The 16,853-nt window shown below is 35.0% G+C and overlaps 1 protein-coding gene across 12 annotated transcripts in view; it reads left to right on the top strand.

Moving 5' to 3' along the window:
• The window catches only part of LOC123674263 (potassium channel subfamily T member 2), a 777,909-nt gene that overhangs the window by 629,478 nt on the left and 131,578 nt on the right, over positions 1–16,853 (top strand). For all 12 annotated transcript variants that reach the window (XM_045609230.1, XM_045609237.1, XM_045609228.1 and 9 more), the window contains one exon: positions 14,368–14,544. In XM_045609230.1, coding sequence (XP_045465186.1) covers positions 14,368–14,544 — 177 coding nt within the window. The remainder of the gene's footprint in view (positions 1–14,367; positions 14,545–16,853) is intronic.

Below are 16,853 nucleotides of genomic sequence, written 5' to 3'. Positions count from 1 at the left end.
TCTGGAACATCATAGTTTTTATTCTGTTTTTATTTCATACAATTTTAATGAAATTGATAGTATTGATGAAAGATATAGTTAATGAATTTGGTGAAGTTCATGAGTGTGAACAATGATTTGTTCTGAACCTAGAATTCTGCCTGTCCGATATTCTCTTTATTCATTATAGATTAACTGTTTTGACCGGAAGTTGAAATGAAAAAAAAATGGTGATCAATTGTCTCTAACTCATTTAATTTTGAAAACCAGTCGATTTTGAAAGAAAAAATGTTTTTGAAGAAAAAGGATTTCCTTGATAACACTCCATTCCTGTGTTTGATAGTTTTTCCGATAACATATCTGAATATTCCTATACTAGCATATTGATGGGTAACTTCTCAATTGTGCTTGAAGAATTTATCACAAAATCCAGTGACCCACTTATGTGAACCACCTTTCATAAAATTTGAATTCTGTTATGTTTGTTATAAGGAACAATATGACACAGAAAGCTATTTTGAGTAACCTAGAAGTACAAGCATGTTTTTCTTCATATTTATCTGTGATACAGACATTTGCAATGACTCTTTGCTAGTCCAGCAAAGTCCCCCATAACACGCTGAAATTGTCAGTTGATATTAGAATACTGCCAAGCCAAGCAGTGCCGAGTGCGATTAGGACTTGGATAGGTGATCGCTTAGGAACACCTGGTTCTGTGATCTTCAAGTTAATTTCCTTCAGGAATAGCCCTCCGCTATAAAAATGGGAGGTGAATTTGGCAGAGGCCACTGTGTGCCAAACTGACAATTCTCTCAGGATGAAATAACGTTATCCCCTCAAAATATATAACCAGAATAGTTTTTTTTGTACGTAAAATACATAAATATATAAATTATTGTTTAAATATTCGAGTGTTTGATCTACGTTTCTCTTGATATCATAATAAAACTTATTCGAGCTTTTGAAATCAAAGTTGAAAAAAAAAATTTATGGAGGAAAATAAAAATTGCCACTTCAACTGACAATTGTGTTTACGTCGAACCTCTGGAGGCTAACAGCAAGGCATGTGTAACTCAAACTTGCTGGACCCGATCGGCCCTAAAAAGGAAAGATGTCCAACGATACAGACGCTTTCCAAGTTCTATAAAGTACTGATCTCTGAAGATTTAGGCCGCAAGGGAGGTTTTTACAGTCAAAGGAATGGGTATGAGTGTACGACAAAAAAAACTCACGGACCTACAAGTTCTTTCAATCTCCGGAGACCTTGGTAATGAGAAATATTTTACTCTTTTCGCTTACATTTCAGACCAGTTCTTATATTTCACTGAATATACTGGCGAGGAAGATATTATCAATTAACAATTATGGAGAAACACTGAAGTTCAGTGAGAAGTTCTCAGAAGAGGAATTGTCCGATAGGACGATAAGATATTTTAGCGCCCGTATTTGACGCCAATGGGTCTCAGTTCAGCCCAAGGACTGCTTCAAAGCCCGCCGGACGTGGAATTAATACCGTGTTTAGTATCTCATTAAAATTTTCTGGTTTATTACCATGAAATTGAAAGCAAATTGCAATTGATCGTTAATTTGCGAGGCTAGTATAAATGACGCTTCTCGCTTCACCCAACACAAAATATAACGTGGACGAACATATGCTATTTTTGAGCGCTCGTTAGTCGAACCGATCATTTCGTTTGTATTTTTCGAATTTGAACAGGGACAGTCTCAGAGGATAAGATGATAAGATGATGACCAATCCGTTCTCAAATCCAATTTTGCACGTCTGACCGGCCGGTTTTATGTATACACGATAACATTCGAACGGAAGGACCTAGAAACTTTAAATTTTCAGAGTAGATTTTAACCTCGAATGCGGTCAAGTTTGTTGAAGGACGAACTATGGCCGTTCAAAATATTGTCTCAATCGGGATGAAAACTAGAAGAATTACGGCCAGTATTTTAACAGTATGGTTGAACCGAAGAGGCCCAACCGCTAAATAAAATTCAACCGATAGTTGAAACGAAGCGGGTATTATAAAGATGTTTTTTGTGACGGTTGTGCAACCATCGGTTCGCCGAATTATTTTCGTTGGTTACACTGCTCGTTCAATTCTGATAGTTTAACCTTAGATTTTCTATCCTAACTCAGAAAGAAAAACACTGATAATTTTATATGCTTGAACATTGGAGCATACATTAGTTTTTCAGGTTAAAGGCATCTATAAATTCAGACGGGGGGGAAAATTTAATGAAACCCATTTCAATATGGGAGGGCTTGGATCAAAAAATGTTTCAAGTCGAAGTCTGCAGGATTACATCGAAAACAGACATTCAATGTTGCCTTGGAGTTTGATATCAACGTTATTTTAAGATCTAATAAATTTTTTAATAGGAATTATACATTTTTCTTTGGGAAATATAAATCATCTTAAACAACTTAAAATATGTTGTCTCTTTCATTTTTTCCATAAAATGAAAATTTGAAATGTCATGATGATACTAACAAGTTTTTTCTCACAGAATCATTCGTTTTTGTATTCCAAATAAACATATTCAAACAATGAACTACTTTGTTTTTTGTTCTAACCGCACAAGTCAAACTTGACTTGACACCGCGATGATAAAATTTCGAAAGAGGTATAATGTTCCTAGTTTTTGACAAAAATTGCGATCAAGTTTCTTCTTTAGGAGTTTTTTCACTAGATCTTTCGGATTGGAATTGTCCAATATGATGATACTGATTCTTCTTCTTCTTCAGCCCGTTTGAGTCCACTCCTGGACATAGGCCTCATGATACTGATTGCCATGATATAAATAATATGTAATTGATGTGAATTAATGGCGTTCGGATTTCTAAAAAGTTTCGGAGCTTATGATTCAGAAATTTTCAACAATATTTCTTCAGCTCGATTATTGAACTTGATCAAAAAATCATGGAACATATTGTTGAACCTATCAAGCAATTGATTCAGCTCGAAATCAAATGATTCGAACTACCCACACAAACCTGGTGATGTCAAATAATGAACAGTATTTGAGAGAATCCCATATATTTATGGTGGGTTTCATGAAACTTTTATCGAGGTGATATTCACGATCAAATAATTTCTGTAATTTCTGTTCATTTTCAACACTTCATTGATTTAAAACTACAATCAACGAGTTTATCGGTCAATGAAAGTTTTATGAAACTCGTTGTTAACCCCTCAACATGCCCAAGCATATGGGACTCAGTGATTCACAACGAGCAAAAATAGTAGATATAATATATAAATTTTCCGAATGACAAAATAAAAGGAATTATATGGCCTAGCAATTAAGGTTCAAAAGATAAAATATGTGTGAAACTGTGGAGCCTGAGAACACTAGGTACAAGTGCAAGCTCGAAACGTAACTATAAAACTAGGACATATCCAATACAAATATTCGCAAGGACGAATATTTCGAATCTTCCTGGAATTATGCCTAGAGGGTAGAGACGTCGAGAATATTTTCAACAGCTTAGTTAGATGCCAATGGAATATTAGACTCGAGTTAGAATGGATTGTCCTTTACAGAAATAGCGACAAGGGACGAGGGTACACAGAAGTTAAATACGGTGGTTGTTTGTTGTCGGGCATCGAATCAGGAAAGCCGTACACAAAGGAGAAGGTGTGTATGACGTGTCAAAAGAAAGATCTCACGCTTTGGCCACAGAAATGTATATATACACAACTGTGGTTTTCTGTGATCTTATAGTACAATAAATTACCGCGTGATTAAAGAACGCTCAAAAGCTCGTGGCTTTTTTTGTCATTTAGTATGTATATTGGGGCCTCTCACAAAACACAAAATTGAGACGAATCGCTAAAAATAGTAAATCAAACATCATGACGTCCCTATTTCCTCACGTAGGAGAATGAATTCAGGAGAGGAGAGTATACACGGTGTCCCGTTTTACTCTTATAAGAGGTTGAGTAGGACTAGAGGAGTACGGATTGATTATAAAAAATTAATATCTGCCTTTCCTCTGAAAGCTACAGGGTGGGTTTTCATATTCATGGAAATAATTAAACCATTATCAGAACCAAACTTATCGGCGAAATTTATTGAAACTCAGGATGTTATTGACACATGCCGAGGTCTAGTCAGAGAAGTATTAATTATTACAACATTCCAGGGCTACAGTCATTATTACTCATTCGAATGAATGTTCAGCTTGACAATATCGTTTTCTATTTCGAATTCAAAATAATTGTTAAGATTTTCAAAAAGAGCATGAATTCAGCTTCGAAACACGGTTCACTTAATATTAGACTCGATACGCGGTATCACTCGAAGTTGTCACATCTAACATTCTTTTCTTATGAATTTATCGAATTGGACAAAGTTCAACAAATTCGACTTATTCACATAAATAGGACTGACATATCTTGTTATTGAAAATAAAACGTAAAATTCTTTCTGAAAAATCATCTAGAAAATCGAGAGTTCTTTATGAACAACAACAAAATGAAATATATCGAAATGCTGTAATAAGTCATAAAAATAAAAAAGATTTCCTTGAATTAGAATTCGGTGAAACTTATTTGAAAACCATTTGCTTATACTCATTTATCTTGTCGAATTTCAAGAATGGATATAACCTTCTGAATCATATTATTTATAAATACAGGGTGGCCATTTGAAAACGAAACAGACGAGATTACAGACGAAATAAAGTTTTTCGATAGAAATGCTCGGACAGGTCGATTTCTGTTTCGAGGAGACAACTTAAGATGTAGGTTACGGACGCATAGCGCTTCAACCCTTGCTACTACAACCCTCACCCCTAAATTTTGAATAGGGAAGATGGGGTGAGTGATACCTCATTTGAAAGGTATTTTTATACTGATTTCAGCACAGTAATTGTTTTTTCATTTTATGCATTAGTTCTCGAAATATTCTTAACTAAGTATTTGAAAATGAAGTGGTGTTTTCATGGCACTTGTAGTGTTTTGTGAAAAATCGACATTTTGAGCTTCAAAACAACCATGACTGTGGCTTCCTTCCTAACTAACTAACGCATGAATATTTCGAGAACTAATGCATAAAATGAAAAAACAATTACTGTGCTGAAATCAGTATAAAAACACCTTTAAATTGAGGTATCACTCACCCCATCTTCCCTATTCAAAAATTGGAGGTGGGGGTTGTAGCAGCAAGGGTTGAAGCGCTATGCGTCTGTAACCTACATCTTAAGTTGTCCCCCTCGAAACAGAAATCGACCTGTCCGAGCATTTCTATCGAAAAACTTTATTTCGTCTGTAATCTCGTCTGTTTCGTTTTCAAATGGCCACCCTGTATATCGTGATAATTGACAATTTAATTCATCAACTAATCTCTTGACTCGATGTGTTCAGCATAAGCTATATCCTTCAATTTTCCTCTTGCGGAATAATCAAGTGGCTTAAGATCTGGAGGTAGAGAAGGCCCTTAAAACGGGTCATCTTCGACCTATCCACCTATTTGGGTAAGTATTTTCATGATTATTTCTCACTCCTAAGCTAAAACTAGGTCCAGCTTTATCAAATATTTCTGTGATAAAAAGCCTGGTAGAGCCTGACAGGTAAAACATTTTGTAAGAAGTCAATATGAACCGAACTTGCCAAGCGAACATCAGAAATCTGAGTATTAAACACAGAATCTATTTCCCTTACACATATCATATACACGAACATAATATCAGCATATTCTTTATTCATCAAATTGGTCATTTTAGTGATTCCAAAAATGTTTAATAATATGGAATACAAACTTTCAGCAAAAATTATCTCAAATTTCAGTTGTGAGCATGTTTTCAGCATAGAAATTGAACCCCAATTATGTTTCGAAGAATTCATATTTTGTCTTTGGGCTTATTTATTTCTAATTTTTATTGTATAGTTTCACTAATGAATTATTTCATATATGAGCAAATTCTAATCATCTACTAGACGTTCACTATGTTTTCAAGAAGATTTTTACTTTTTATATTCATTAACGACTTCCACGAGATAGGTACCTAAATCCTGGATGAATAAAAGTTTTTGAACTATCAATAACATCTCAAGTTCAATGAGTTCTGCCTATGAGTTTAGTTCTGATTTGGTTTAATTATTTCTATGAAAGGTAGAAGTTAATATTTTGTACTCAATTCGTATTCCCCTAGTCCTACCCTACCTAAGGGTAGGATACTCCTGCGATACCCTGTATATTGAAAGATGTATAATTGTGAAGGTTAAATGATCCTTACATTTGAACATTTTTTATATTGAATTGCTTGCATCATTATAAATTATTATTAATGTTCTTCTCTTAACATAGTTTTATTTTAAATTAACTTGCTCGGGATATTCATCCGCAAGATAAATAATTATTGGCGTTCATTCTTCTATTACCACTCCATGAATTTTTACTCTGCTTGTGTCCTGAAGCCCTTAATAATTTCAATATTCTGTATTTGCATGTAGAATATCAGAGAATCTCGATATCTTCACCTAATACGATGTAGTGAAAAATATGAAGGTGTTTTCGAAACCGGTACTGAAGTTTGAATAGACTCAGGAAATACATTTAGAAAAAGACCAACTTCTAACAACTGTTAGACTTTTTCTTGTGAATTTTTCTTATAGCTCTTTGACCTGAAAGATTCCGCATTGAAACAATTCAATTTGCTCTTCTATCGAGTTCGCTGATTGACTGATAGAACGCTTTTCATTCAATCAGCAGAAACATTTTTGCGGTTGCGTTTGGCTCATTTAATCATGATTGAAATATGAGTATTCCATCTACTCGAATAGGTTGAATAAATAAATCATTCGGAAATGCTGGTACGAGTAGCTCTTCGGGTTCATTGAAGTTATTAGAAAATAAAAGCTGAATAATACTGTTCGGATGGACTCGGAAGTATAGGAATATATTTCGAGTTGGAAATAATAGTATTAATTTTTCGTGTTGAAAGGTACCATCCAGAAGATTGTATATTCGAAATGTTAAAGAATTTCTGAAAATAAAAATATGTAGCATTCTGATAACTCTTTAACATGACTTTCTATGCCCCCCCCCCCCCCCTCAAACATCGCCTGGATCCGCACCTGGCTACACTATCCCCTCAAGTAATTCAGAAATAGAGTGTAATATAATAAACAAAAACAGGGTCGTTTCGAGTGAAAATATAATATTTGTAGACATCATTTTCCGCTCGAATCTATGCAGAAATAAAATCATGTACTCTATGATTCAATTCCAATAGAAGAGTTCCATCACTTGCACTAAAAGAATATTTAGATCAGATATCAAGGTGTAAAAACCTCAACGAATTCTTATTAGTGAATCAACAACATGAAATCCAATACCTATATCATTCTGAATGGTTCATTCAGTGCAACCGATATCTCAGATTAACTGCTCTTTTAACTAGGTGTCACAATTGCCCATTGCCATTGATGAGAAGTTGAAAAAAACTATATCATGTTTCTCTGATCAATCTTCGATAAGAATAAAAAACTGTCGTTGAAGTGTTTTCCAATTTTCCTTCTTTCCATTCCATGAATAACGTAAAGTGGGCGTGATATTAATGAGTATACTTTACTCCCCCGAAATTGTTCCTGATGAGGAAATCGATTAATAGTGGGATGAAATGATAACTCCTCCTTTTAGTATCTTGATAAAACTTGTTGTTCACTGCTATACTGTTTACACGGTCACAAGAGAAATAACGCTTCAGACAAGATAAAGCGAGCATGGACTTATTTCAAAATGATACACAGAACGGGAAAAGTCTTCGAGCAGCTGAATACAAATTTAAAATCTGCCTTCCTCCAGCTCATAAGGCTAATTTCCACGATGATAGTAACTATCACGGTAGTACTATCCTGATATAGCGACAGCACTTTCGCACTATCACGATAGCAACTATCGAGTAGTTCACATGGGTACAGTTGCTGCGATAAGTACTAACACTATCAAACTATCATGATAGTTCTATCAGTACTGTCACCTCGAAAATGAGCCTTTATGCATAACCTTCATCTGCCCAAAAAAATTTCTCTTCATTTAGTAAGGCTCTCCAATTATTCTTGATCACTTCAGAAATGCGTTGTCATGTTTGTCGCAATCTTTTTCATCATCATCGATGGTTTTACCTCGTCTCCAAAAAAATAATCTAATGGATTAAGATTCAGTGAACGTAGTGGCCATACTATTGTACTATTACACTCTATCCATCGATCCGATCGTATTGTTGCATTGAACATTTCGGTTATGCGAAGTGAGCTAATGCCCAGTCGAGATAGAGCCAAATACTTTCAAGTAAATCTTGAGGTATTTCAAGTAGTAAGTTCCGAGTTCGTTCCATAAAAAATTTAGTAACGAACTCCATCAAGCCTCGGTGGCAACTCTTACGGAACGATAATTTTGCCATCCAGGATTCCTACATATTTACCCCGAATTGATGTTGGAATCTGTTTTCCCTCTCTATGCAGAGATTTTCGACGGACTATTCATCTAAATTGTGAATGTTTAATACGCAAACTCTTTTAAAGCACGATTCATCGGTCTGCATAATGAATTGAAAAAGAAGGATCTTGCCTGCATCGATGCAACATCTCCTGCATTTTACTGTACTTCTCTTTCTTCAAGAAATTATTTGAACACTTGTACAAGGATCTTCTTCTGCTTCGGCCAGCATATGTTGTTCATCCACATTTCTAGGTCTCGAATACTCCTAAAAATTTAGCTCTCTAGGTATTAACATAGGGCGATGTAGCTTAGCCAAGAATACGGACTGAATGTAGAGAAAACTAAATATACATGGTGCCTAGTGAAAATAGAATCACTGATGGAGAAATGATATTTTCAATAAGTAGACAGTTTAAGTCGAGTCGATAAATATACATACCAATGATATCTCGCAGAAAATAAGATGTCGAATAAGAAAGACAAGGGCAGAGTTTTCCAGGATGGAAATGACTTCAAGAGTCATTTCTTGACCATGACAACCAAACTGCGTCTCCGTCGTTGTTATGTGTTTTCCATAGGAAAAGAGAAGGAGGAGAAGAATCATCGAATTCAACTGATGCCTTGATGAAAAAATTTACAGCATTTGAGATGTGCCTGTGCAGGGGGGTCCTAAGGATTTCATGGTAGGATGATATAACTGACCAATTAATTCTTCGTAGGATGAAGGCCGAAGGAGCTTCCCATAGCTGAAAAATGACCTAGTTCCCTTCAACGACCCCATCGCTTTTAAGATCGGAAGTTTTTTCAACACGAATAAACGGTAGAATGCACTTCTTCATGTAATCGAGGACGCTTGCAACAAAATAAACGATAAAATATAAAAAAATCAATAACTTGTCTAATTAAATAAGCACAGAAATGCATTGAGCAAAATGGTAACCAATTTGAGTAGTTGTTGTGGAACTTTTTCTCTCTGTTTCGAAGGCTTTTTTATAACATCAAGTTTCTTCATTAGGATTCGATGAATAACTTTAATCCTCGATGTTATCGTTTTCAGTGGTTATATAACTAAATGAAATGATTGAAGATTCCTCCAAACAAATATTTCGTCAAACCTCTGCAGTTCGTTGTTTCAATTTTGTGTCTTGAAAATTTCAATAAAATTAGTTAAATTAATAAATACCGAATGAAATTCAATGTTTTTTCAAATTGATAGCTTATTCGACTGGCTGCACCAGTTCGAATTAATTCGAACTAATTATGTCAGTTAGCTCTACAAAAATTCGAATTAATTCGCATTGATGCAGCCAATCGAATACGCTATAAGATGGTTGTTGTCGGAGTATTCAGGTTTTTCTAGATTTATTGAGTATTGAAATACCCTATCAAATTCGAGAAATTTCGATATACAGGGTGTTGTTTGGGTTAGATCTCATTCATCAATTTTTCCTACGCTGGAACTGAAAAAATCCAGTTGCTATGTTTGTATGAAGTAGTTGCAAGAAGTAAACGTACAAATATCATGAAAATATATAAGGTAGTTCGAAAGTTATGGGTAATTGAAGAACTCAATTAAACACTCTGTATCTTCAAATCACTATGAAGAAGAAACAGAAATTAACCACTAATAAAAATTATTGTATCTACATCGTTTAAAGTGATCAAATTCATTTGAAAATAGTGGTCTCCGAATCCTCCATTTAACAAGGTGAGAAATGATTAATTTTGAAACATTATTGATTTCAACTGAGCTTGATGAATTTTTAACAATGATTGGTAAAAAATAACTTCAATATTGAACTCCCATAATACTTGATAACGAATCAATAATTTTTCCTCGTTTTTGAGCCATTCTGATTGTCGACGGAATAGCATTATTGGCTATCCGATGGTCGGTTTGTTGTTCTTCTGGGGAATATTTTCAGGCATGTTTATTATTCGAATCAATATAGTTGATGTTATTACTCGTATAAGCTGATCTGTTTTATTCCACCCATTATTGATGGATCGGAAAAAGACAGGCTCGTGTAATAAATTATGTGAATACGTGAAACCTTAATATGAAGTCACGAAACGCAGGAGGCGTTATTTTGAAATAGTGAGGCGATATGAATAAGTTATAATTTATTCGATGGGAAATATAGGTATATTATGTGAACGTTTATAGATGGACATGACAAGAATCGAAGTCGGTATTATTATCCTGAATATATCTTAAATTAAGGACCAACTTCTCTATACGAGTATTTCTCAAATGACTATACGTGCCGTTACTCCTTGGGCAACCCAAAAGTTATTCATGGATTCCCCAAAAAGCCATTAGGATTTCTTGAATCATCTCAATCTGCCCATTTAGGAGAATAATGTTACTTCTCATTTTGAAAAGGGTTTTCCAATAAATGGTTTCATTATGATATCAAAAAAAGAATTTATTTTAAGAGAAATCAATTGATACCATAATTCTCTTCTTCAAGTTCTCAGATTGAATTGGACTTATTAGTCCAATTCAATGTGAGAACTTGAAGAAGATAATTTTTGTCTTGTGGTTAAAGTAAATTAAAAAAAGTCCTCAAGCCACAAAACTATTTTTCCAAATAAATATATTTTTCATTTTATTTTATTGTGAGGCTACGGTTGCTAAATCATATCATTTTTATGATATTTTTCATGACCAATTCACGGAATCTGCATCTGTATGTCTCCAATGAATTTCATCTATTAAGGTCTTGAATCGATTATGGAGCATAAGATCAGACCTCCTATATCTGAAGGTGCTAAATCACAAGTTCTCGGTGGCCAACTGTGCTCAACTCTTTGAGAAGTAACACGTCCAGGAAACTTTTCTTGCATGAAATTGTTATTTTTCAACTCTGTTCCTTTCGTGATCAAGGAAATATTTTTTTTCGATAATATTCTCGAATTTTTTTGTGATCCTGTTAGGCTAATAGGCTATGAACATGATAGGTTGAAATTTTTTTCACGTCTAGATACTGTTCATTTACACGGTATTCGAGAGTCGAACCTACGCTGAAAATTTCAAGTTTTATTTCTTTTTATTCGAGAGTTCTCCTGATTATGAACGGACAGACGGAAGTAATTGATTTTTAGATTGGATTCATCATCAATGAGTTGAACCTTATCGTTGGAGGTTATACGGGATGGTGGTATCGCACTTTTTCTATTACACTGGAAAATACAGCCACTACGATTTATTGGACTTGAATTGGTCAAAGGTTGCTGAGATTTTTATTGAATCAACGTTGGACGGCTTCGTTAACAGGATATATTTTTACAATATAAATTGGAGACCATCTCACAGTATCGTTCGCACATAGGAAGAAGAAACAGGTGAAACTGGGGGCTCACAAATTGCTTCTCAACTCTAAATTCACTTATTGAATATTATTTCCTGGTTCAAAACAAACATTCCACTATGTAATTACTGAGTTTGGAAATATAAACGCTGAAATTATTCAAATCGTGTTGTACGAAAAAAGAATTGGACTGAATACTCGAAGTGTGAAAATAAATGAGTCAATCTCGAATACTTTCCAATGCAACCTACGGATGTTGAGAGTGAATACCACCACGTGACTGCTCAGTTCAAAACAAAATTATAGATTTGTTCCTCCTACAACCACCGATTTTTATGGGGTTCCATAAAATTCTTTCAATTAATGATCTAAGTTATGAAAAGTCAATATTTTTAACTGACAAATGAAAAAAAAAATTTTTTGGTGACTTCGTTTTTCGCAGAAAAATTGAAGAATTGTGTAATGTACCAAGCACTGATATATTTTTAGATCATTAGTGCAAAACAACTTTCCGAAAATCATTAAAAAAGAGATAAAACTTCAATTATTTGAAAAAATAATCGACCGTCGTACAGTGCATCCCTCTACTTTTTCCTTTCGAAAAGAGAAAGAAAAGAAATTGAAGTGAATGTACAACTTCGTGCATCGTAAAATGTTTGGTCAGAAAGGAAATGAATGGATAACAAAGTTTGACTGATACGCGGAAAGCCATGTGGTAGTAATCCCTCTTAAGAAGAACGGATCCGGGATGTCCCGGAAGAAGGCTAAGCGACTTACATGAAACAAAACGGAATGTACGTACTGGGTTCGGGGACGGCTCGAGGATAATTTCGATGGGAAGCAGTTGATTTATGACAATCTCAAGCTTGTTGCAAGCTGTAATTTCAACAGAGTTCATTCCCGACCCAACATTCTAGAATTGTAGAGATGGTGTCCGCATGATAGAGTAATTCAGAAAACGCACAATGAGCACTTAATTTCAAATGTAAGGAATCAACTTTGCGCACCTTGTATCAGTCTTTATTCGAATTAACATCGACATAAAATATTTTGATGAAAACAGCTCTTTAAAAAATTGTGATTAAACTCACCAAGGAGTGTATACTAACTGACAAAGAAACTGCAACACCTAGAAGAAGCTGTTTAACTTGTAATGTTTTTGTTTTGTGAAACATATATAGTAAAGCAAGGAGTAAATTACTGAATTTGGAGAAAAAAATCGTGAAGGTTTTTCCATGTAAACAATTTTTGTTACTTAATTATTGTTGTTGTTTTTTGCAAGTTTTTAAAATTTTACAACAAAACAGCTTTTCGAGGAGATTCAAAGTCGATGTTTAGTTGTTGTTGAAATGCATAGAGCACGAGTACGCGTGATTTATCGCCAGCTAAGTGAATTTGAAAGAGATCGAATTATTGGTCTACGGGAGGCGGGGTTGTCATATTGAGAAATCGCTAACCGTACGAACAGAAATCCAACTATTGTTATGAGATGTTGTCAAGCGTGGTTTGATAATGCCCAAAATCGATCGTTTTACCGCCGGATAAAGTCTTTTGGACTGCAGCATTATCGATCCCCTCTTGTGTTACCTCTAACGGTTGAGCTTCGCCTGCAACGATTGCAGTGGTGCAGAGAACGTCAACATTGGAATGTGGAATGGCATAAGGACGTCTTTTCTGATGAATCTGTATTCTCCTTGGGTGCACATGATGGCCGAAGAAGGGTAGACGAAAGACGTGAACCTCAGTTTGATGTTGAGTGTCATGTACACCAGACAGTAGGCGTTATGGTAAAGCGTGCTATTGCACATGCAATTCCTCTTCAGTATTCATTCGAGGCAACATGAAAGCGCTGCGTTACCTTCGAGAATCCAATATTTCAGCCAGATAATGCCCGACCGTATGTTGCCAAAGTTAGTCTAAACTTTTTCATGTGAATCTTTTGTCATGGCCGCTCAGATTCCCCGATCTTTCGTCCAAAGAGCCTTTTTGGGACATCATAAGTACAAGGCTTGGAAATTTACGCCAGCCCCCTCGGACTTTGGCGGCTCTGAGACATAATGTACAGTTAGCTGGGGATAGTATCTCTCAAGAAGAAATATACCATCTTATTGCATCAATGCCGAAACGTGTGGGGGGGGATGTATAGATAATAGCTGTGGAGAAACACATTACTAATAAATTTATTGAAAAAATTGTGAACCATTCGTTTTTTTCTCCACATTTCAATCATTTCCTCCTTGCTATACTATCTATATTTTACCGAAAAACATTTAAATTCAAACAGCTCCTTCCGGGTGTTTCTTTGTCAATCAGTATTTAAAGTATTTGCCATTACTAATCAATAATCTTCCTAAGAAATCAATTCAATATTTCATAATAAATAATAAAATATAAATATTCTTTCTATTTGTTGAATAATCCCCTGCTAGTCCCTCACACATAAAATATAAATGTGAATTTCGAAATTTGGCCGTAAAGGTACAACTCCGAACCGTTGTGTTACATTTTCACCCATTTTTGAGTGTCTATATGTGTTTTTGTGTAATTAGATTAATAATAATATTCGATCCAAATTGCAAAAGTTTATAACGTAATTCAGTATCATTCTTTCCAGTTCGAACAACTCGCTTATACGTGGATGGAAAGGCAGAAGCTGGGTGGATCCTATTCATCACATCGAGCACAATCTGAAAAACACGTAGTCGTGTGCAGCACAACACTACATGCAGACACAATCATGGACTTTTTGAATGAATTCTACGCACACCCGCTCCTACAAGACTTCTATGTGGTGAGTACATATTCTCATTATCCAGTCACTGTTCTCACGTTCTTCTCAGATTTCAGTTTCAGTTACATGGAATGACCTATATTCGAGTTATATTTGTGAAATGAAGGGAATGTGAATAATAAATGCATTTTTTTTATCTGTGAACTTAAGATAATTAAAATGTTCGTTGTCGAAAGTCTGCGGATTCAACAGCATTAGATTTTTTTCAACATTTTCAAATTGATGAATATTGCTCTTCAAATGTGACAAAAATCTTAAGACACCTTGATGACCATCGAATATTCCATTAACTTCGAAGATAGGCTCTTTGGTTGATTTGTTGAGTAAAACTGGAACTTCTTATAATTCTTCTTGTTCGATGAGGAATTCATATACATATCATATTGAATATTTTTGAAAAAAACGACAATTTTATTTGGTATAGAAACTTATACGATTCACATTTAAACTTCAGAACTATATGGCGTTAGAAAATAAGATTTCGCACTACAAAAACATTCTAACAGTTTTGTGATGAGTTGACTCAGTTAAGTTTGAGCGCACCACAAAGATGGACACTAGCAAAAAAAAACGCTATATTATATAGTTTGTCTTGAACTAAGGCAAAAATTCAAACCAGGCGGCTGAACATGTAAATAGTGTGCAATTTTGTTATCGTCATATCCGTTCCAGTAGGTTCGATGTTAAAGATGCCCTACGCACTGGAAGGCTTAAGAGTGCACAATAATTCGTTTGGATCACTATTTGCATGAGGCTGATCTCAAGAAGATGCTAGATGTATGGGTACCACATGAGTAAACGCAAAAAAACCGCATGGAACTAATTTCCACTACAAATCACTGCAGAATCGCAACAAAATCGCCCCATTTTTGAAACGCTTGGTAACTGGTGATGAGAAGTGGATCCATTTACGACAAGGTCAAGCAAAAACGGTCGTGGTCGAAACGCGGTGAGCCATCGGAAACGGCCAGGAAGATTTTGCTGTGTGTTTAGTGAGATTGACAGGGAATTATCTACGAAGAGCTGCTCCCCTAAGGCACAACTGTTAACTTGGAACTGTAGTTATCAAACGAAACAGCGCATATTTGACCTAAATTTTAACTATATAGTGATTGTAGCTTTGTTCTTCATGCAGAAATAATGGATTTATTTTAACTACTCCTTATACTTTCATGAGCCTGAGTTTTCTTATGAAATAAATTTACATATATTTATGAAATATGTGAAATTTTTTGAACTTGTTTTTTTCTACAAAAATTTTGGAAACTGAATATGATATGATTTGCAAAAATCCATCTTTCTTTAAAAAAACACTAGGTACCAGTTGGTACCAACGAAAATTTCCGCTTTTTTGCTAACCTTCATATGCCATGATTTTCTATGAACCCCCTTAAACACCGCCATGATCCGCCCCTGGGTATTGCATAAGTTTCAGGTCAATTCTCTTCACTCACTTATCAAAACTGATTAAACTGATGAAAACAATCGTATGTTTGTGTTAGACTATGCAAAAACAATGCACGGCTTGCCCTCGGGTATTCGGATCAAACTTCTAATAGGTTCCATTGTAAGACGCACTGCTCTTGCATCCAAAATTCGGACGTCCGATTCCATATCTGATCGTAGGTGTGCGATCTCTTATTATCTTATAGGTATTTGAGCGTCAGATGCCCTGATTCGACAATCGTTTCAGACATAAGTGATAACTACTGGTTAGCGATTTGACTCATTAGATCATAATGATGTTGTGCTGTTTTCGTAATTAATCATTATCAATAATAGAAATTCGAAGTTGGGGCAAAGCATATTAACTCAATACAAAAAAAGTGATAAAAGATCTAAAAACTCAACGTAAGACAGCGAAATTCAAAAGCACAAACAAGATCTGCAAACGCACTCGAATCAACAATATCGCTCTGAGTTCACAAGGCTGTCGGAAATATTATTGAAATCATCCACTGAGGAGGTATTCACATTTGCAGATAGCACTTTATTGCATACGTCAAAAACTTTATTGGGAAGGAAATATTGAAGCTGAATTATTTTGAAGTTCTCCTTGTTTGAATGTTTCTTCAAAGGTTATATTTTCTTCTTAAAAGGCTTCTAATTGAAACGTCAAATCGCCAAAATGACCACTGAGGGCCCGGTGGCTTATTATAAAATTGAAGTTATTGGTGGTGCCCTCTTATGGGCTTGAAAAAATTCACCAAAGGCAAAAACTAGACAACGAAAACAGAATAACTAGTCTTCGGTAGTAGTCAGCTTTTATTAACCGGTTTACCTACTCATAAGAAACTAACAAAAAAAAT

The sequence above is a fragment of the Harmonia axyridis genome, chromosome 2 (genome assembly GCF_914767665.1).
Source record: "Harmonia axyridis chromosome 2, icHarAxyr1.1, whole genome shotgun sequence".
In the NCBI taxonomy this organism is placed as follows: domain Eukaryota; kingdom Metazoa; phylum Arthropoda; class Insecta; order Coleoptera; family Coccinellidae; genus Harmonia; species Harmonia axyridis.
The sequence above is the reverse complement of the archived record's forward strand: the minus strand, read 5'-3'. Positions and strand labels throughout refer to the sequence as shown.